Below are 22,671 nucleotides of genomic sequence, written 5' to 3'. Positions count from 1 at the left end.
ACAATAAATTGGTACTTTATAGAACTGCAAACTCTTATTTATTTTATTCTTTATAAGCAAAATAATTCCCCCATTTCTCTTCAAATTCACTTATTGGTCTTCTATTTATATAACTTGTCAGTTTCGCCATCACTGCATATTCTACCATCTTTCCAAATTTCCTTGTTTGGGCATTCATCTTCTTCCCGTTTCCTCGCAAATGTCACTCTTGCCGCCGTCAACAAATATCTGAATAATTCATGTAATATTTTATCGATATTTTGTGGTATTATTCTCAGCAGCATAGTCTGGGGTTTTAAGGCAAAATCTAGTTTTAAGATTTTTTGCATCTCAGCATGAATGTCTATCCAGAATTTTTTACTTTTTTTACATGTCTACCACATGTGATAAAAAGAGCCATCCGCTTCTTTACATTTCCAACATGACCCTATGTATTTCTTGTCCATTTTCTCAATATCCTTTGGCGTGATATACCACCTGAAGAACATCTTATGCCAGTTTTCCCTTAGTGTTTGACTTGCTGTAAACTTTATACCCTTTGTCCAAAGATTCTCCCACTGTTGAAATGTTATTTCTTGTCGAAAATTTTGCATCCATTTTACCATGCAGATGTCCTCAGTCTCTGTTGTTGAGGCTTTAAATTCCTAGCAGCCCACTTGACATGGGGTCTGCTACTTTCTCCACTCCCATGGGTGCCTTTCATAATGTATAATGTCCTAGATTGTGGCAGTGAGGTGACAGTGTATCATGGCTGCAATAATAGCTGCTCCATCTCCTGAAGAAGTGGCAACAAGGACAACCTACTTGGTAGGCCTGGAGACCAAGTCCTATGAGGAAAGCCTGAGGGACTTGGGAATATTCAGTTTGGAGAAGAGGAGGTTGAGGGGAGACATGATTGCTCTCTTTAAGTATTTAAAAGGCTGTCACTTAGGGGAAGGGGGGAAGGTATTCCTATTGGCAATGGAGGATAGAACTTGAAACAATGGGTTTTAACTGCAGAATGGAAGGTTCTGTCTGGAAGGTTCTTCACATTAAGAATAATTCAGCAGTGGAATTGGCTGCCTAGGGTTGTGGTGGGTTCCCCCTCTTTGGCAGTCTGCAAGGAGTGGATGCTTTAGGCCTGTAAGGCCCCTTCCAACTCTATGATTCTATGTAGCTTTGGAGAGGCTGTTATTGTTGCTGAATGACAGAAGCACCCAACTATGTCATGAGATATAAATGCTCTGGAAAAATGGGAATGGAAGGAAATGGAAGAGAATGCCAGCAGTGCCTCAATGCACTTATGATACTCCCTGTGCCTGGGAAATAAGATTGCCACCCTACAGGTGGTGGCTGGAGATCTTCTGGAATTGCAGTTGATCTCCAGGCCACAGAGATCAGTTCCCCTGGAGAAAACAGCTGCTTTGGAGGGTGGACTCTATGGAATTATACCATGCTGAGGTTCTTTCCCTCCCGAAACCCTGCCTTCTCCAGGCTTTACCCCACCTCCCCAAATCTCCAGAAATTTCCCAGCATGGAGCTGGCAACCCTACTGGGAAATTATGCCAGCACGCCGCTGGGATATGCCAGGGATGCTGTGGTATTTGGGCAAAACTCTGTGGTTTAATAACACATCTCCAGCAACATAATGACATTAATGGTAAGCTTCCCTTCTCAACCCAGTCCCTCCAGCCCCTCACCAGTTGGCAAACCTAGTCCCAAACCTGAAGAGTTGGTATCAAAAGCTGTCAAGAGATCCAGAAGAATTGTTTGCACGCGCGCGCACGCACGCACGCACGCACACACACACACACAGAGAGATCTATCTCCCGGCAGCACAGATTCTCCCCCAAGGTGACCAAGGCCATTTCAGTCCTGTGACCAGGCCTGAAACCAGATTGGAATGGATCCAAACAATACACTTCTTTCAAGAATCCCTGAAATTGGCCAGCTACCACTTATTTAAGAATGGTACATTTGAGACTGGATGGTAGTTATTCAGTTCTTCTGGGTCAAGAAGAGTAGTTTTCTTTTTCTGCACCATTGGGTGCAGGTGCAACTGCCCCTTCTCTCAGGAAGGCATTTACTCTCTTGAATCTAGTTTGCCAATGGTAGATTTAAGCAGCCAGGAGGAGCAACGGTATTGCAAGCAGGTGGTAGCTCTCTCAACTTTCAAGAAGCCTATCTACTTCCTTAGTCTGAACAACCTAAAAGATATCCCACGAATAAATATTTTAAAAAATCATAGAAAACAGGATATCATGTCCATCAATCGTGTTTTGAGACCTTGCCAAATCCTATATATCATGTGACTAATTCCTGGTAATTTCTAGAGGTATTTCTTTGGTATAATATTTTGTTTTTTTAAAACAGTTATATGTTGGATGTCATTTACTAGCTTTTAGCACAATGGTATTTGAAATGTTACTTTATTCCAGCTTAATATTGCTGTTTGTAGCAACCATGAATTCACTTGTTAAATAAAGGAAATTTCCATCTTACAAATCTTTCTCAATAAAATCAAAGAAGTAGTATTTTTACGAGAGATTTCTAAGACTGAAATCTTCCATATACTTACAAGCTCCATATTTGTGAGTATTTTGCTTTCTAAAAATAGTTTACTTTGGAGTAAGTACAGCTATTGCAAAAGTTAACATGAGCTGCCAAATATATCACTATTGAACTATTTCTTGTATCTTGTCATGTGGACTTTGACCAATGGTATGAGAAGCTATTTTTTGTGCTCTTTGAGTTTTTAAAGATCCCCATGTAACATGACAAATAATTTTCCAGAATTGTTTATTGCATTGTACACTGAAGGAATGTTACATTATGTTTGGGATCCAGATTTTACACACACACACGCATACATGCACACACCGGATGGTATCGCTCCAGCTATCTCTGCCTGCTAAGATGTATAGAAAATTATGTAGTTAATAGAGTAAATAGAGTAAAATGGTCTATTATGGAATGAACAACAGGAGTTTGGCAACATATCAGTTCTTAATACATTATGGTCTATGTAATTAATTGAAAATGGTAATAAATATGAACATGTCATATTTAGCAAAAGAGCTATTGAGGAGAACATCTTACAATTCTTATTTATTTCTGTTGTCTGTTTTCAGGTGTTGGACTACAATTTGTGTTTATGATACATTACTGGAAAATCTCAAGAAAATGAAGCCAAGGTAGCTTGTTGAAAGTAAGTGTGTTCAGGAAAAATTAATTTGAATGGCTGGATAAAACAACTTGTTTCTATGTCTTATAGATCTTTTTCTCTCTATGTGAAATTTCTATTTACAAGAATAGTAGAAAAATCTCTGTATGAACTGGACAGTAGAAGGAGACAGCCTGTAACAGTCCCTGAAATCACAAAAATTTATTTCAACTTCTGCAATAAAAAATGTTGCTTCGGAGTTGTTTCTAGATACACCAAAGTTCAAATACTGAGGATTCTCTGTGCAATGTTATATGAGATCAGTGTTCTACACAGGAAAAGGAGTGACTACTTATATACATGATCTAGATAGAAGGCCTTCTTTAAGCTAGGGTTCAGTTGGGTTGAATCCAAAACAAATATCTGGCATTAGTTGTCATATGGAACACAAGAATTATATAGGGATTGTTTTGGTGAAAACTGTTCCTGTACATAAAATGAGGTAATATTCAAAGAAGGTATAGCATGCATTAAAAAAAAAACACGTTTGTACAGGGAAAGACATAATATTCATTTTGTCCTTATTTACAGTTATCTATTTATAAACAATTTGCTATTTTTTAAAAAATTTTGTTTATTTAAAATCTGTCAGCTTTAGCTGTCCTTGTGTTTAGTTCTTTAAACTTCTGCTTCCATACATTTTACTGATGGCTCAGGTTTAGCTTGAGTTTCTTCAGCTTTTTTTTCATTCTTCCTTGGTTCCTGCTCTGGAGTTTTGCCACTTGGCTTTGTTTCTTTCATGTCCTTGGTTTCAATTACTTCTCTTTTCTCCTCCTTTCCAGAAAAAGGAAATGTTTTCTTGTATCTTGAACAAAATATTAAAGTACATTAGATTAAGATTAATAAGAACAAATATATACAAATATACAAATATACATATATAATGGAAAACGGGGGGGGGGGGGAACCAAGTAGCTGATGTTCCTCATATGGTCATTTGTTCAGTTACGATGTTACATAAATAGGCTATGCACCTGTGCAGAGGCTAGATTCAGAACATTCTAGAACTAAAACTTGTGTCATGTTGCAGAGTAAAATATTTTGGACTGTGAGTGGTCTGTGGAGGATTGGAAAGGCCTGGACTAGTGCGAGCTTTCTGACCACTGCTTCTGATTATTGTAAGTGGAGATGGTGAGACTCATCAAGAGAGTCATGGTCTGAAGTTTCTGTATTCAATCTATGGTGAGAAACGCCAGTTTTTACATGGAATTTAGAGAGATCCAGAGCACTGAAATGACTGGAGTTCCAACAGTATTAACAACTGTGCTGTCTGTAGGGATGCCAGACCCCCGGCGGGGGCAAGGGATCCCCCACCCCTGCCCCCCGCCCCCCACTTACATGGCTAGCGGGGGGGCACATCTTCTGTGTGCGCTCCTCTGTGGTGCTGCACGCTTCCGTACGCAGCAGCCACCTGGATCAGGCCCGTTTCGGCCAGGATCAGGGCCTCTGCAGAGTGCAGGAGTGCTCCTGCACTCCACAGCAGCCCCAAACGGGTCAGTTTGAGCCCAAATCGGGCTCGTTTTGTGCCCATTTTGGTGTGGATTGGGCCCATTTGGGCCCGGATTGGGGCTGCTGTGGAGCGCGGGAGTGCTCGTGCACTCCACAGCGGTCTAAAATGGGCCCAATCCGTGCCAAAACAGGCCCAAAATGGGCCCCTGTGGAGCGTGGGCATGCTCCAAGGGGCTGCATGATGACGTCACTTTGCCTACGTGCACCACCCCCCACCCCAAGAGGTAAGTGCAGGGAATTAGTCCTCCACCGGGAGGTTAAGAGGGACTGACAACCCTAGCTGCCAGCTTATAAAAGGCGAGCCTGGAGATCAGTTGTAATTCTGGGAGACCTCCAGCTAACACCTGGAGGCTGGCAACTCTAGGCGCAGCTCTCCCAAGGCCCTGCAGCAGCCACAGAGGTGGCAGGGAAGCATGGTACACTGACATGGTCCTCACAAGGCCCCATAGTGGGACAGTGCAGCCCTTACAAGGACATGCAGCAGCTGTGGAGGTAGTGGGGAGGCCTGGCCTGGCAGCGCGGCCTTCAGCAGACCCCACGACAGCTACAGGGGTGATGGCCAAGAGGCTCGGCCTGGGAAGCTACTTGCTGCCTGGAGGGGACCCGCCAAATCTGTTTTCTAGAACCCGTTGTATTTGTTCACACAATAGGCTTGGTTGCTAGTAGAAATATATTTGTCTTTGTTATGCTCTTTTTGTATATTTTTAAATAAAGATTAGCAAGTCACAAACAGTCTCCTGTGCTTTCTCATCCAAGGGAAATTAAATTAAAAGGGAAATCAAACCCTGTTAGCACTATCACTAGAATTTGTCATGGCCTAGGGAGAAAGGGTGAGAATATAACATACAAATGGATGCAAGGACAACTTAAATGGTCTTTAGGATGCTGCACTGAGGATTCTGCACTACTAGCCCTATCTTCTTTCTGCCCTCTCCAGTGTCGCATAAATGCTGTCACGAGCCGTAGCTGTGTAGAGTCATGGGTTAATCACCAGAATGACAAAAGTGAAGGCAGTTGTTGTGGTTCCAATATTCTGGTCTGGTATCAGGGTAATGCTATGCTGCCAGGTAGGCCAGTGAGCTAGCATCAAAGCTCCTAGTGCTGGGTTCACTTAGGAGCTGTTATTCCACAGAGGCTTGTGGAAAGGAGCCTAAAGATCAGGTAGTCAGGAGGAGTACTACATAAGAATTAAATAACTTGTTCCTGTGTTAAATTCATCTAGGAGGATGGAAAGTTGTTTAAAAGGTGGAGTAAGACTGATTCATATTGTACCTCCTGTCAGGGCTTGTTGCTGCCGCTGCTGGGCGGGGCCCCAGCTGGGCCGGCCCTGACATCAGAGGGGCGCCAGGGATGCTGCAGGACCCTGCTCTGTGGAAGGAGGGGCAGTATACATCACCCTGGCTCCCTCTCAATCCACTCGCTGGCCTGCTCAACCTGGTCTGCTTACCCTCTGCGTCCTCCATCATCTCCCCCTCCCAGAACTCTCCTCCAAGCCTCCACTCTCACACCACTCTGCTCTCACTCCACACCATCTCTCCTTACTCACACCCACCACCTCAGAGCTCTTCCCAGCCACCTCATATAGGGTTTCCTTTCCCCGCCCTGCCCTCCTTCTAGGCTTGTTCCCTCTCCTGACTTGGCCCAGCTGTGCCTTCCCTCAGGTGTTTCCCTCCTACCACTAATCCCTTCCTGGCTTCCTTGCCTTACTGGCAGGGTGGGGTTGAATGTGAGCCATCCCCAGCTGAGGTCTCCTTGGCCTTGCTCACGAGGAACTGCCCCAGCCGGCTGCTGTGCTGCTGAGCCTCCTTGGCCTTGCTCGCGAGGAATTGCCCTGGCCAGCTTCTGGGCTGCCTGCTCATTGCTGCTGGGTGGGGCTACCCATCTCCTCCCCCAGAATGCCTGTGGCAGCTCCTCCTGGAGGGGCTTGGTTCCTAGCAACTCCTGAGCCAGGCTACTGTCCTCTCGCTGGGGCGTGGCTCTGGGCTGTAGTGGCTGCTTCTCCTCCTTGGCTGGAAAGGGCTCTGTTTGGGCTGTTGCTGGGTCCCTATTCCCCCTGCCTTGGCCCTTTCCCTCTAGCCTGTTTAGCCCACTCTCTTCCCCCTGGAGGGTGGGACTAGCTGGCCTCTCCCTGCTCCCCCCAGCCTTCTGAGGCTTTGGCCTTTCACCCCTTCCCCCTGGCGTAGGCAGGTTCTGGCTCTGTTTGCCAGTCAGAACAGTTGAACTGCTGTCTCCCGGCTGCCCCCCGCCGCTGCCTGCCAGCAAGTCTGGGGGCTGGGCTGCTGACCCCGGACACCTCCATGTGTAGGATGGACCTATCGTGACTGAGACACACGGATGAGCGTTAGACTGGTAGGCTCTCTCACTGTGTGCAGGACGTTTTGTGTTGAACAGATGTCTGGACATTCATATATGAGTACAATACACCTATATTGTATGTCAGCTGCATAAAAGGTGTGGCTAGGTTGTGGTAATGCCAATTAATGTATATGCTCAGAAATAACTTTACTCAAAGCAGTTAACATGCAGCAGGAGAGGCACACATGTCCAAGGATCAAGATACAAAGTCAAACAGTGATGTATCATAAATATAAACATATATTGTAATATTCCCCCTTATCCCACACCGGCTCAAAGTGCCAAGGGGGTGGCAACGTATGACTTACCATTCGTGGCTGTCGTACGGCTAAGTATGTTGGGTTGAGGAAAGCAATGGTGAACTACACTGTAAAAACTTCACTGCGAGACTCTGCGGATCTCTCTCGACGCGCTATAGGACAGAAAGGCCTGGAGGGGGACAATCTACGGAGTAGCTGTGGGTCGGACGCGACTGTGTGGCTTGGATCGGATAGTATTGTAATATTTATTGTAATAAAATCTAATTGTGTTAGCACAAGTATGTTTCTACCAAACATGAAAAACAAACTTACTTTTTAATATAGCAAACAGCTAAAACAACTGCAGCTACAAAGAAGATAAGCGCTAGAACCAGGAGAGTGGTGGGTATGCCTAGAAACAAAAAAAGTTGGATACTTTTTTAAGAAACAGAGACTTTGAATGATCATCCATCATTTCTGGTGATTCTTGGAGATTGGCCAGCACTTGTATCTGGCTAATGGGCACCAATCCACAATGATAGGTCTACCTCTCAAAACCTTCAAGTGAGAACCTATATCTTTGAGGAATTACCTCTCCCCACAGAAGCCTTTGTACCAGCTTTGGCCAGCAGATCAGGCCTTACCGTGACTGCTCTCTCTATGAGGTTAGGATTTAAGAGCAGAGCTTTTACTGCTATTTATTTAGTTAAAACATTTATAGCCCACTTTTTAAAAACCATGTATCTACAAATTGACTTTTAAATCGGCTAAAACCATAACATTATAAAATCTAACAAAAATGATCAAAATAACAAACAAGAACAATTGAGCAGAACCAGCCAACCCCCCTCCCTCAACTATTGGACCTCACCACTGTTATTGTCTTAAATTCCATAAGCCTGCGCAAGCATATCAGTCTTCACCTGCCTTCTAAATGATAGCAAAATAGGAGCCTTACTGGCCTTCTACATTAGGATAGGATAACAAGGACTTCAGTAACAAAATGGCACATGTATGATTATGTAGCTTTATGACTTTTCCTCACAGGCAGTGTGCAAGCAATTAACAGTCAGCATGTCCTGGAATTTAACAGTGGTCATCTGTTGAAATACGAGTTGCCCCAAAATAATTAAGTATCTAAGTAATTTGGTATCCTGTGGCAATGAAAAGCACTTTTGTTGCCATTTCTTTCTGTTCTTGCTTTGTCCCCATAGTGGAGTTGGAGGGAGAAGGGAGAAAAACCCCAACTGACTAAAGCAGGCTTAGAAGGCAAGCTGGGTGTGGGAAATTCCATCAACATCAATACTCAGTAAAAGCTTTTGAAACCACATGTCTAACCTATCCTTGTACTGAAATTAAATTCCTTCTCTTGCAGCTAGAATCTTAATTATTTAGCATGAATCTATTTCCCCTCCACTGCAGCAAGAACTAATTGTCAATCCTTCAGCAGATAAACTGGCCTGCCACATTGTCTCTCTCCCCATACATACTTCCAGTAAGCAAAAATAGTAGAAGAAACCCATTATTCCATATGAGAACATGATCAGAGTGTCTCACATTTTAAGTAATAAAGGCTCTTCATTAGAAGAAAAACAAACAATCTAATTGGTACTCATTGGTAGGCTGCAGTGAGATACTTGCTGACAACTCAAATATCATTCACACCCCCTGCTCTGATTCAGCAGTGTTTATTTTACTGTTCTCACTCCTCAGGCTTGTCTCTCTCTTTGCCCCCTGTTATTTTAGAACTGTATATGAATACATATGTGGAGAAAACCAGGAGAAGATCTGGGCTAATGTTTCAGGACAGCTATTCTTGGATCTTTTCTTCCACTTGACGGGCTAGCCCTTCAAGGTGAAGTTTGAAGACCCTACTATGATCAGTTTATATGCTACATTTCCATCTTAGGAAATTCCTTTCCAATGGTACATGATATTTGAGCTTAGTAGACATCAGTTTTTATATGAAATTTTGACTCCCCGATCTGTTTTAACGCAACAGAGCTTGCCAATATATCTAGCCAATAGTGTTTTCCTCTTACTATCTTCTTTTAATTTTAAGACTTGAAAATGAATCTCTCTCAAAACACACATGGAGTAAGGATCAAAGTATTTTCCTGCATAGCGAATGTTTTGCTTTTACATTCTTTATAGCTTTTTGATTCTTTTGTTGCTACAAAGCTATACTTTTCCTTGAAATGATTTCTTAATCTTTTTTGTAAGCCTTATAATTACTTTCTGGTTTTTTCCCTCACTTCCATCCATCCATGAGACCAAATTAAAAAAAAAGAATCCATGAGGGAAAATATTATGCTATCATAAAACCAGGGCTCATTTTGAGGGGGAACACACAGGAATGCAATTCCGGCAGTTCTCCCAAGAAGTCACATGTCAGGTGGCGCCGCCCTCCTGATTTTCGGCCATTATGGGCCTGTTTCAGCCTGGATCGGGGCTGAAACAGTCAAGTTCGGGCCCAAAATGGCCAGGATCGGGTCCAAAACAGCCAGGATTGGTCCCGAAATGGCCGGTATCAGGCCTCTGATGGGTGGTGGATCACTCTCCCGCTCAGCAGTGGCTGAATCCTGACCATTTTGGGCCCCTTTTGCCATTTTGGGCCAAATTTCAGCCTTGAATAACCAGGATTGGGTCCAAAACAGCCAGGATAGGCGATGTCAGGGGGTGTGGTATATGCAAATCAGTTATGCTAATGACACACTTCTGGTGATGTCAAGGGGCATGGCATATGCAAATGAGTTATGCTAATGAGTTCCGGCAGCTCTTTTTCTACAAAATGACCACTGCATAAAACTAAACCATACGCAAAGTATTAATATACTTTACCACCAAATATGACACCATCATTTTTAAAGGCTGCTCGGTTTGGGGGTAGTGTGATTTCCTCTTCATATCTTATTGTTTCTGTTGGTAAAATAGTTTCTGTTACACATATAATGCGAAATAATGGATGAAGTCTTTGAGTTGGCTTTGCCTCAGATGTTCTAGTTATTGCTGAAGTGTCCTGAGATGAATCGGTAGAAGTAGTGTTCATCTCTGTAAAAGCATCTGGCAATGCAGTTGTACTTGCTTCTGGAATACAGGAATTAATCCATGTATCTGCAAAGTAGTGAAGAGGGAACAGTGTAGTGTACTGACATTATTTGCCATACAACAAAAGTTAGTTAAAAATGTTAATGCTTTGGACATTTTTTCTACATGTACCAGAATAAATCTGGTGATGTTTTAAAGCACATTTTAGAGCATCTTTTAATTTTTTAATAGTAGTTTATTGTTTAATCATAGATCACAACAATTGTCAAATATACAGGAGTGCAAATAACTAAAATGAACAGGCATCTTAAAATGATGGCTCATATGCATATCCATATAGTTGCGTTACAGGGTTGCTTCTGAAAGAGCAAATAATACAGCCATGCCTCCGGGCAGCTTTAGCTGCACAAGGAGGGGCCTGTGCATTGCCCTCCTGGAAGGAGGGAGAGCAGAGCAGCTTTCCTGGACATCCAGGGCTTTGCCGGGTGGGCGGAGCCAACAGCCTCTTCAGGCAGCTCCGCCTGCCCGGCTTCAGAGGCGTCCAACGCTCGGCCCACCCTCTTCACCTTGTTTTACTGCAGGATTAGCCAGTTGCTGTATTCAGAGGCAGGTAGGAATTTTTCCCCCTCCTCTCTAATTGAAGAAGGGTTGAGGGTTTTTTTCCAGCCTACCTTGCACCAGGACTCAAGTGGTGGAAATTAGCTTTGGGTAGTGCTTGTTAGTGGTGTCACTGGCGGGATAGAGTTTGGTTAGAAGCAGCAGGCTGGTGAGCACCCTTGGTGCTTCCCTATTGGTAGGGAAGAGGGGTCTGCTAGGAGCGGCTGGTACTGCTTGTGACAGCTGCCAGCGCACGTGGGCAAACTGCCTGGGGGAACCCCACGTGCAAGTCCTTCCCTCACTGCTGTACGGCTGAGGCTTAGGGGCTTGAAAGGGGGGAACCAATTTGCCTGGCCGGCCGGGTTTCCTAGCCATCCACATGGAGGGCTTGCACCCGGGGCTTTGGGGCTCGCCCAGGCAGGTCAAGGCAGAGGTCTAGGGGTGACCCTGTGGCTTGACCTGTACCGCTTTACCCTTGCCGCAGTTATGTTAATGTTCTCGTTGAGGTTAATTTAATAAAGTGGCCCTTAGATCCAGCACCTGTGTCTGTCTCTTCATTCCAACTAGGGGGACAATACTATACTCCCTATCAGGGATGTAATGAATTCCAATTGATAACTTGAATAGTTATGGCCAAATTTATCCATGTATTCCCAACATGTGGATTTATACTTACCAGTAATGTAGACAAATACAATATTTTCAAGGATGTATTCACTGTTTAAATGTGTCTATGCAGTTAATATGCTATAACACAATAAGTAGTTTAACTCAATATACAAATTTGCTGCTAGTCTTATTGCAACTGTTTGAGCTTTTGTCCAGATAGTAACTTTCTGTTGTTTATACTCAAAATTGTCTTTTCAACTTTTATTTTTCCCTGCCTCCAAGTTGGTGAAAACTAAGATACATGTGCTAAGGAAGCTTATGCTGCAGCAGTTTGCAGATCTCTCTCGCTAATATTAGGCATTTTTACAATTTTGCTTATAGAAAACTAAGGCATGCACACTGTTAAATGTACTCAATAGTACAATTTTATATTCAAATTAAGTTATAAATGAAGAACTTTATGTTGTTAAAGCAATAAAATGTGTTTAGGTTTGTCAAGAAAAAGTGCTACATATATTTCAATTTTCCATTTTCCCCAGGGGAAAAAACACTAAGGAAAAATGCCCAATTCCGCCCCCCCCCCCCAGCTTTAAACATACAGAAATTTTACATCTCTAATTATAGCAAATGTTGGACTACAGCCTGCAAAAGTGGTATCTTATTAAGAGTGTGTGAAATGACTGAGTACATTGCAAAATAATGGGAGGAAATGACCTCTTTTCAGTTCTTAATAGGAATCCCTAGTGGAAAGCCTGATGACGCATGTTTCATTCACCAAAAATTATGCTGAATGACAGCAGTATTATTTTCTTCATTTGAATCTCTAAATGATGCTATAAGCCACAGCTCGACTGACAAAAGTTATCAGGGCTGAATGACTATAGTCTTCATGCATTTTAAATGTCTTCCCAGTGCTAAGCAACATATTTTTATGTTTTTAAAAGCAATTAACATTGTGTAAATCATCAAGTAGATCTATAGTAAATCAAAGACTCCAGTATGGTATAACATTTTTGTGCAATCTGTGCACAATTGTTACCTATTTCTTGGCCAGAATCTAGATGTCTTCCCACAAGATGGCCCCTGCATGGCCATTTCCCAGTAAAGAAGCCATACTATTCTGCCATTTATAGAATACAGTTACATCCCAACAAATATGCCTTGTTGTGAGTGGTACTATGACTACTGATTCTGCAAATGACACACAAATTTATTGGAAAGTAACTGTAACAACAGTAGTGATGAATTATTTTCCCCCACCCCATGCCAATTTTGTGAACTTTTAAAATGTTTTTCTGGTGTATTCAACACTCAAGTGTTTATTCAGCGCTGTTTTTAACAGGTTAAGGGTAAAGGGCATAACTTCTCATTATACTGAATGTGAAGCTGCCAAAATGGGACACTTATGCCTATCTTCAGAAAAACTTAGAAACTTACCTATATTCTGACCTTATAGTGATGTTTTCTGCCTTCCCTTGCCAGTGAAAGCAGCTATCACTGAACGAGAGCCAAGCTACAAGTGACAAATTACACTTGCCTGGCAAGTGAACAGACGCACGTGTATTCCTCCCTGTTCACTTGCCATTCACTTGTGCTTGATTCAATTTATTGATCAAGTGGAGTGCAAGTGAATGGCAAGTGAACACGGAGGAATACACGTGAGTCTGTTCACTTGTCAGGCAAGTGTAATTCGTCACTTGTAGCTTGGCTCTGAGTGAATGGAGAAATTACACAAAATGACATGATGTCAAGATGTTGGTAAGTAATAATGGTGAGGTTTTGACCAAGATGACCCCTCTATGCTGCACTGCCCTACATGTCCCAACCTTCATGGAAGTTTCCAACAGTAGCATTATGTCAGAAAATTACTAATTTCAGACCATGCCCATTCTCTAAACTCTTTCCTTGAACTTCAGGGCACTTGTAGCATGACAGCGCATCTAATGCTTGAAAGCTAGATGGGATTTGTGCCAGTGCCTGTTTCACTTGCCGATCAGTATGAGTAGTAGCATAACTACAGCAAAACTAAACTCAGCAACCACTGCTGCATACTTGCATAGGTAAAGGTAAAGGCAAGCACCGAGTCATTACTGACCCATGGGGGGACGTCGCATCACGTTTTCTTGGCAGACTTTTTGTTACAGGGTGGTTTGCCATTGCCTTCCCCAGGCATACTTGTATACTGGGAAGTATTCTCTGAGTACCTGTACCACTTTTTGTGTAGATGCTCTCACCACAGGAGGATTTGTCATCTTGAAGCAGCCTTATGGATGAAAAAAGGAGTACAAGTACCTTAGCAGATTGATAGGGTTGTCTATCAATGTAGCAAAGTAGACTTAAAACAAAATAGTAACTTTATTTTTTTTTAAAGTACTTCCTCATAACCATTTCAGAATACAAAATGTCATTTTATAAATCTATATGTCATGTTAACTCACCTGAAGAATTGTAACAGTAGGCATTAGATTTCCTGTCATGACTGATGGTCCATTGGGCTACTCCAGTTTTGCCCTGACCACATTTAATGTTAGAAGTCTTCCGGGAAATAACAGTGAATCCTTCTGCTACCCAGCCAAAGCTTTAATGAAAAAATCAGAAGTATCATTCTTTGGTTAAGTGTGTGCCCAAGCAAAGGACTATAATGTGATGAAATAGTGTTAAAGTTGGTGTATATAAATTGAATGCTAAGACATAGTTGTTAGTGGGGGGATAATGAATAGATTGGTTTGGCTATGTAGGTCTTGTTTGGACCTGAAGCTCATTAGACAGCCTCTAGGTCAGTTTCTTCTAACCTACAAAGTCAATATGAAATAAAATTCTATAGCAAGTCCTTTCTACACTGAGTAGCTAGTAATAGCTATTAATTTCATAGCTAGTAATTTCATTATAAAAAATAGAAATATTTTCTGTTGTTGACAGTTTTTTGGATTGCCAACTCAAATTATAATCACTTCCAAGATCTGACACTCAAAGTTTTACAGTGGAAATAGTAAAACAAAACAAAATAGCACCCTCCAACTCTCTACCCATCCAAGTTTGAAATGTATATCCAAGAATCTGATCTGCACCATCACACATGCAAGTACAATTTGGCTTATCTGCAAACATGCATAAGTAAATTCTCTGTATTCTCTCTGTTCAGAGTCAGGATATATTTTTAATGTTGTGATTCTTCACTGTAAAAACATTCAGTTCCCCTCATTGTAAAAATAATCAGTACCCCCAATAACTGCTGTTGATCTTGTGCAACTGTTAATATGACACAGTTTAGAAACTAGAAAGGATATCATAGTATTACCTTATGTGATCCACTCCTTCCTCAGGTGGTGGATTATCTAAGCATTATTTCAACAGGTACTGCCAAAGGATAAAACTACCTATCTTGCAGCAAGGAAGACAGTAGTTTTAATGAAACCACCTTGCTTTTGAAAATACCCTGAAACCTTTACACATATGTACTTCTAAATAAACTCTATTTCTATTTAAGTAAAACATCTGTTCTATCTAGAATAAAAGATCCCTTTCTACCTCACAGCCGCCCCTACACACTAGGATCCAATGACTCGCTTCCACATAGTGAATAGTTGAAGATGTCTTCCATCAAAGGAAATTTTTTTAATTAATGCAAGGGAGTAATTGGATCCTTTCCTATACAGAGATAATTTTTATACAGCTTGGTGAAGTGGTTGAGAGCAGTGGGACTCTAATCTGGAGAACTGGGTTTGATTCCTCACTCCTCCACTTGAAGCCACTCTAATTTGAAGAACTGGGTTTGATTCCTCACTCCTCCACTTGAAGCCAGCTGGGTGACTTTGGGTCAGTCACAGGTTCTAGGAGCTCTCTCAGCCCCACCCACCTCACAGGGTGTTTGTTGTGGGGATAATAATGACATACTTTGTAAACTGCTCTGAGTGGGTGTTAAGTTGTCCTGAAGGGTGGTATATAAATTGCATGTTATTAGTATTATTATAATATAAAGCACATTTTAAAAATTTGCTAATTTAATGTATTTATGTACATTTGCAAAAAAAAAAAGTGGCCCAAAGAAGTATTCCAGTAAAAATACAGAATACAATAAAATTAATAAGACAATATGAAATTATGTTGAAACAAGATGTAAAACCTTTTTGGTACCTGCAGGTTTCAAAGCCATGCTTCAAAGCATTTTCAATCTGGGATTTACGTGCCAGGACTAGCCCTGTCTGCTTGCATACTTCCTGCGCCTCACTGAAATCAAAAGAAGGTTGACTGGGATTTTTTCCAGTAAAGAGAGCTATTCCAGTAATTCTGCAGTCAGTCATTGCAATACCTACAAATTAAACAGAAATATGTCAAATTATTACAAATGAATATTTCTTTCATTCTTAATATTGTTTCTAATCTTTCATCCTGTACACTGCAGAACAGGAACAAATCCTTATGCTGACTCTGGCTCAGTACTTTTTACAGCCTGGGAGAGGTTCTCCAGGATTGCCGCCAGTGATCTAGTCTACCTGTGACACCCAAGATTCTTTAACCAGGCTAGTCAAAGATTAAACTGTAGACAAGTCTTTCACCATCTTAAAACTATAACTGCTCCATGAGAGAGGATTATTGACCTTCTCCTTCAGGACAACTTAATGCCCACTCAGAGCGGTTTACAAAGTATGTTATTATTATGTGGGCCATCAATAAAAAATCAATCAATCAATCAATCAATCAAAAGTTACAAACTAATATGGTCTCACAATGACCAGCTGAATTCTCATAAACATCTTTTAATCATTGCATTTAGAAGGGGCCATTCCTGGAGAATGATATACAATTCTTACAGTCCAGCTTCCTTCTTACTTAATTCCAATTTCAAATCATCTACACAGAGTGATATGTTTAGGTTAATGTTTGGACATACTTAGAAAACATCAGGCTTGCACGATGGACTCCACTAGAGTCTTTGATTAAAGATAATCCCTTACAAACATGAGCCAATGGTAGGATTTTTTAAAAAAAAATTAGGATAGATATCAAATCATGCTAGTGATATTTTCACACAGGAAGCTTAAAAGTGGTTAATGTTAAAATGTTTTCTAATACAAATATTAAGCCTATCTTGGATAGAATGTGTATATGGATTCTACACTGCATTTTTCTGTGTCATATTAGCATTAATCACATGTGGCATGGAGATTACAAGAGAAGTTCAGATGAATTGTGTAGTATCATGCACGATAACAGTTTGAGGCAGTGAATGTGGCCTCCAAATATGTGCCAAAATTCATATCATGGGTTAAAACAAGTACAATAACGAGGCTTAAAATTATTTACAGATAACACACAGCTTTTGCTGAGCACATTACATTATAACATTTCAGATGATAACCTTTGGGTGCACTGAACAGTTAACAGCTAAAGAGTGATTGGCCTTCCCTCAACCTCGGGATTCTCACAATGTAAATGTGAGCTTCTCCCAAAACTTCAAGAGACAATTTCAGTCTCTTACACACACACACCAGACAAACATATAGGGGACTTGTGTGACTGATAGAAACGGCCAGGACTTCTGCCTATCCAATAAATGTCCATCTTTTAATAACTCATTGTCTTAGGTAAGACTCAACTACAGGCTCTCCTGAACTATGGGCATATTTTAATTATTAACACAATGTCAATGACATTCACAGACAAAAAATACACAAACCGGATATACATTATATTACCATAAAATATTTCCTGCAAGGGAAAACAGTTATATCAAACATATGTACAAATCAGCAAGTTAAACACAGTCCATACTTACACATTCCTTGATAAAAAGGATTTTAATCCAGTGGCACCTTAGACACCAACAAGATTTCATCTAAAAAGAGAGTTTTTCAATCTTCATATGAAGAAGGGAGCTTTGATTCTTGAAAGCTTATACTCTGAAAATTCTGTTGGTTTCTGAGGTGCCACTGGACCAAAATCCTGCTGCTGTTCTACTGCAGACCAACACAGCTACATTCCTGATATCTTTCTTGATAAGGCATCCTCCACCACATTTTCATGCCTTTTTTATGTATAAGATGTCAAAGTCAAAGTCTTGGAGCATAAGGCTCCACTTGTTCAGCCAACAGAGATGTGGGCAAGTGTTATATCCATAGGGTAAATATCCTGGTTTTCACTTACCAATAGAGTTGTCAGGTCCCCTTACCATGCTGGTGGGAGGTGCCTGGCACTCATTAAGGAAGTCTTTTTGTGTGTGCACAAAGCTCGCATGTGATCTCAGAGGGGGTGTCATGACACAACTTCTGTAAGTGATGTCATCACAATCGGTGGGTGTGGGCCCCGTTGTGTGTTGGCCCAGGAGGTTTTGGCCTGGGAGGCAGCCATTTTCTTCAGGGGAATTTATCTTTGTTGCCTGGAGATCAATTGCAATTCTGGGAGATCTCCAGCCAACACCTGAAGATTGGCAGCCCTAGCTGCAACTGCACAATAAGGCTATCCTTTACAGCTTTTAATCTATTTGTTAGCCTCTCTCATGCCCCTGCTACTTCATTGCTGTGGGGAACAGCAGGAGCAACATCATACTTACCATGTGGCTATAGGCTACAATCAACTAGTTCCCATGTAATTATTATAATATCATGTATCACAGAGTAAGTTTTAAAGTAACAACTCTGTGCTTGTCTGTCATCCTGTCCCAACTAATGAGTTCACAGTAGAGATGGGACTTGAATGGATCTGGTCCAGCTCTCTGTGCACATTGCATACTTACTTTCCTCCCATTCTGTATAGGTTACCACAACTGCCCCTATTCCTTTTTTTCTTCATGCCATTTCAAACATAATCCTTTCCTTCCCTTATTTGCAAGTGTAGTCACTTTTCCCATTCAAATTCTAAGGGAATATGGTTAAGCCCATTTGATGAATATGATCAGGGCTATCAGAGTGGCAGAGGAGAGGCCACTAGGCCCAGACCTCCCATTCACGGAAGGCCTCAAATTCAGAATTTATCTTGGCCGTTTTCACACGCCCTAATCCTCCAGAAAATTGCGCAAACCTCACAGCATGAAGCGTCTTCCTAGCGTGATTGCCTGACACAATCCTGTTTAATGGTGCATTTCCTGACGTCATCGCACCATTAAAGGGGATCGTGCTGGGAAATTGCACTAGGAAGATGCTTCATGCTGTGAGGTTACACGTGCATGTGAAAATGGCTGTTATCTCCAAATGAGGTTATATATACAGTCACAGAGATACACTGATGGGACTGAAAGAAGACAACAATGTTAATCATACAACTTTAAACTTGTGTCCTGTTATTGGGCCACACTGCCTATAGTCCACTAAGAAGAAGAAGAAGAAGAAGAAGAAGAAGAAGAAGAAGAAGAAGAAGAAGAAGAAGAAGAAGAAGAAGAAGAAGAAGAAGAAGAAGAAGAATCATCATCATCATCTGCATCATCATCATCTTGTCATAGCCAAGTGTAGCCCCATCCGAGGATGCTTGAAAGACCTTGTCATGCTTAACATAAGCTGTGCAAGACAACCAATTTTTTCCAGAACAATTGGTGAATTTGTACAGGAAAAAAGCTTTAAAAGCACTGGTTAAATTAAAAAAGGAACATTTATTACAAATTATTGCATTTTTGTCTTAAAAGCTTTCTTTAATTTGTTAAATGTGACATTTAAATGTAAACATTTAAAATATACCACAATTCCTGTAACCCTGTTTTGGACTTTCCTCATTTTTTTTAATATGGTAGTAACAGTGTGCTTATATACCACTCTTCTGGACAGATGCCCACTTAGAGCAGTGAAGAATGCATTAGGAATGGCTTACACAAGGCCACCTGCCAAGCTCATGGCAACAGTAGGATTTGAACCAGCAGAGTGCTCACTTACAGCCCAACCACTTAACCACTATGCTACAGCAGCTTTATACTAGGAGCCTCAAAATAATAGAAGTGGCCCAGGCGTCTCTCAACTGCTGAGGTGCCCTGAATACGATTAAACCAGTACTTTCAAACGCTGTTCAAAGGAAATACAATGCAGCTTTTCTAACAGAATTGCCTTCCTGACTGAATTGAACATCCTGACTTTGAAAAATGGATTATTATGTTTTGATAGTTCAAATAATAACTGAAGACATTTTGGTGCTTGAAGCAGAAAATCCAAATAATTGACACTCCTTTATGAAATGGTCACTTTAAATGCCACTGATAATGATATGGATACAAATGTTGGTGCTTGGGAAATACAGCCTTTGGAAGAAGCTGCTGAATATAAAGGAAAAACTGGGATTTAAGCCAAGTAAGCATTTTCAAATATGTGTCTTGTCTTTTAAAAGTTATCATTTTAGAAAGGGACCACCATCATTCCATATGCTGGAATGGTATATCTTACTATTTTAAAATGTACAATATCTCTTTTGAAGAGCAGGTCACTTCCAGTAAAATGTAGTGTCTATAGCGAATGAGCATATACACAAAACTATTTCCCCCTTGATTTTGTCCTCCTGTTTAGGAGATGCATCTTGAGTGCATGTTCATATGATGAAGTTCAAAATGAGAAAGCCTATTCATAACCTTCTTTGGCAAATATGGTGCAAAAGTGCATAATTTGGTGAATAAAAGTGAAGTTTCCCTGCAAGTATTTGCAGGTTCTCTACCATGCAACTGGACCATAGAGGCGAGGCTGCTGGCGGGGAGGGGAAAAGGTGAAGATGGGCAGACAAGGGTGGGTGGGAAGGAGAAAAGCAAGCAGGAAAAGAGGGAGAGGTTATTAGGGGGCAGGGAAGGGAAAGAGGACTTGGTGGGGGAGGGGAAAATGAGATGCCCACTCCTGCATGTCCTTATGGGTCCTCAACTACTTTAATGGAATCTCTTAAAAACAGCACTGGGGAGGAGTGATGCACCTTTTTTCTTAGCAGGGTTTAAAACAGCCAGTGAGGGCCAAGAAAGGGTAGTTATGTTTTTAGAGATAAGACCAGCCATTTTTGTGGACTAGAGCCCACTTTGCCAAAATGCATAGTTATCATTACTCAAATTGGCAATTACATATATTAATGTATAGAGAAGAAAAGAAATTGTGAACATCAGAATCACAGTGACTATTCACAACAGAAGAAATTGGTGGTGATATTATCTTTATAGCTAAGCCTATGGCCTTAATAGAGCCTGAATTAAATAGCATTTTATTTGCTGATTAATTCTAGAATGTTATATGCTCTTCTTGAGTGCCACTCAGAGTTAAACAATGTTCTGAAACGTGGAAATTCTAGAAAAATAAAAACAGTTCTTTAAATCAATATTAACATCTAATAAGCCAGATATGATGCTAGTGCATTACTTAGTTCACTTTCAGAGAAGTCAGGTTACAAAATTGTCATCGAGAAAGTGAAACACCAACTTTTCACAAAAAAGTGTTATCAGTATCATAATTTCAGTTTGAGTTAATTCATCAGCATTTCATTTATTTCAAGCAGATGGAGACAGCTAGAGTTCTTGACTTTCAAGCATGCATTTTTCTCAGTGCTGCTTTCTGCTTCAGGGTATAATCAGGACCATGAGGTTAATTCCTATAAGTGTGAAGAATCCTACCCGAAGGTTGCCATGGAGGCTTGCTGGATGACCTTGGGCCAATCACACACACTCAGCCTTGCAGGGTTGTTGTGAGGATAAAATTGAGGAGAGGAGAACAATGTAAGCCACTTTAGGTCCCAGTTGGGGAGAAAGACTATATTTATAAGTACGAGCACTCTACAGGTATAAATGAAGCAAGTAAATATTTTTATAGTGCAATTCTAACACAAGGTACACCTTTCAAAGCCTACACTTTGAATTACCCACAGAATTATACACTTCATTGTGTAATTCTGATTAAGGCAAGGCACATATGCAAGCACTGGACTCAAAACACTGGAAAAATATCACATACCTATTGAATCAGGAACATTCTGTGTCATAGCCCTTATAATCCAGATTGAAATGAAAAAGGTGGAAACTCCAGAAAGAGATGACATTGCCAACAACCCCAGATGTAGAGAGAGTCAGGCCCAATTGCTTCTCACCCAATAACACAATGTGACGTGAATCCACACCTTATGAGCTTTGAGTGAGTACCTTCTTTGAGAGTTGTTGAATAGATACTGCACTATTTCACAGGAACAACAGAATCAACATTGCTCAGTTCTAACGCCATCCTTTGGCCAAGGTCACTAACTGGAAACACATGATGTCCCCAAAACCATCAGAGGCAAAGTGGAAAATACAATTAGTGCTGACTCAAAAAAACACCCTTCTGAGGAAGAGAGATAACACAGTGTTATACTGATAGTCCTATAAACAGTGGGAAGATTTTTCCCACCCCTCTGGGGTGCTCATTCTATGACAGTTCCTGTTTAGCCAGTTGTGACTCACTCATCATTCATGGGATCTATTCAGTCAAAAACTAGAAAAGAATGGCTTGCTTGTCATGAAAACTTAAGTTACCAGTATTATAGCAAAGTAGAAATCAGGATTATTTTGCTTTTCAGTTATTATTAATTGGGTGCATTGATGAAATATATACGACCATTTGACTTGGAGAACAGATAGGAAGTTCACCCCCTTCAGTCATCTGAATGAAAATGTTGTCATCACCGTGAAGATGGGCCCACTTGAAATGTTTCCAAATCAGAACTCAACTCTTTCTGTGTATATATTACACAGCTACAGTGTAGAAATATGGGGAAGTGTTTCCAGATTCTCACATTCCCCCTATCACTATGCTTTGCTCCAAGCTGACAAACTTCTCAGTGATGCAGATTGTGTGTCATACTGCTTCCAAGTAACATGCTCAGTGCAGCTGCATCAGAATGTGGAAAGAGCAGAATTATTTCTGCATTCATTATGATTCATCTTGAAAACCTACCATGGACCACTATTGGTCCTGGAATTACAAATGTTAAGAGCCACTGATATAGAAGTTTGGCTTCTGTGCATAGAAAGCAATCAAGAAAAAGGTGCCCACGGAAGGCTGCAGTTACTGGATCACATAAATAAATCACATGAGAGCAATACAGAGGACTCTGAAACAATCTGTTTATTTTCAAAACTCAGGTATGTGCTGCTATACAATACAATACTAGCACACATGTGCAGTTTTACAGTCTAAC

General features: G+C 41.1%; 1 protein-coding gene across 1 annotated transcript; it reads right to left on the bottom strand.

Annotated features, from left to right (window-relative positions):
• Positions 1-2,761: 2,761 nt before the first annotated feature.
• On the bottom strand, positions 2,762-21,751 carry LYVE1 (lymphatic vessel endothelial hyaluronan receptor 1). The gene is made up of 6 exons (XM_054972464.1): positions 21,453-21,751; positions 15,694-15,868; positions 13,998-14,137; positions 10,147-10,419; positions 7,639-7,717; positions 2,762-4,007 (listed from the first exon to the last, which is right to left on the bottom strand). The coding sequence occupies exons 1-6, from the start codon at positions 21,535-21,537 to the stop codon at positions 3,821-3,823; spliced, it is 939 nt and encodes a 312-aa protein (XP_054828439.1). The 5' UTR covers positions 21,538-21,751; the 3' UTR covers positions 2,762-3,820.
• Positions 21,752-22,671: the final 920 nt, after the last annotated feature.

The sequence above is a fragment of the Eublepharis macularius genome, chromosome 2 (genome assembly GCF_028583425.1).
Source record: "Eublepharis macularius isolate TG4126 chromosome 2, MPM_Emac_v1.0, whole genome shotgun sequence".
NCBI lineage: Eukaryota > Metazoa > Chordata > Lepidosauria > Squamata > Eublepharidae > Eublepharis > Eublepharis macularius.
Note: the sequence above shows the minus strand (reverse complement) of the source record. Positions and strands in the feature narration are given on the sequence as shown.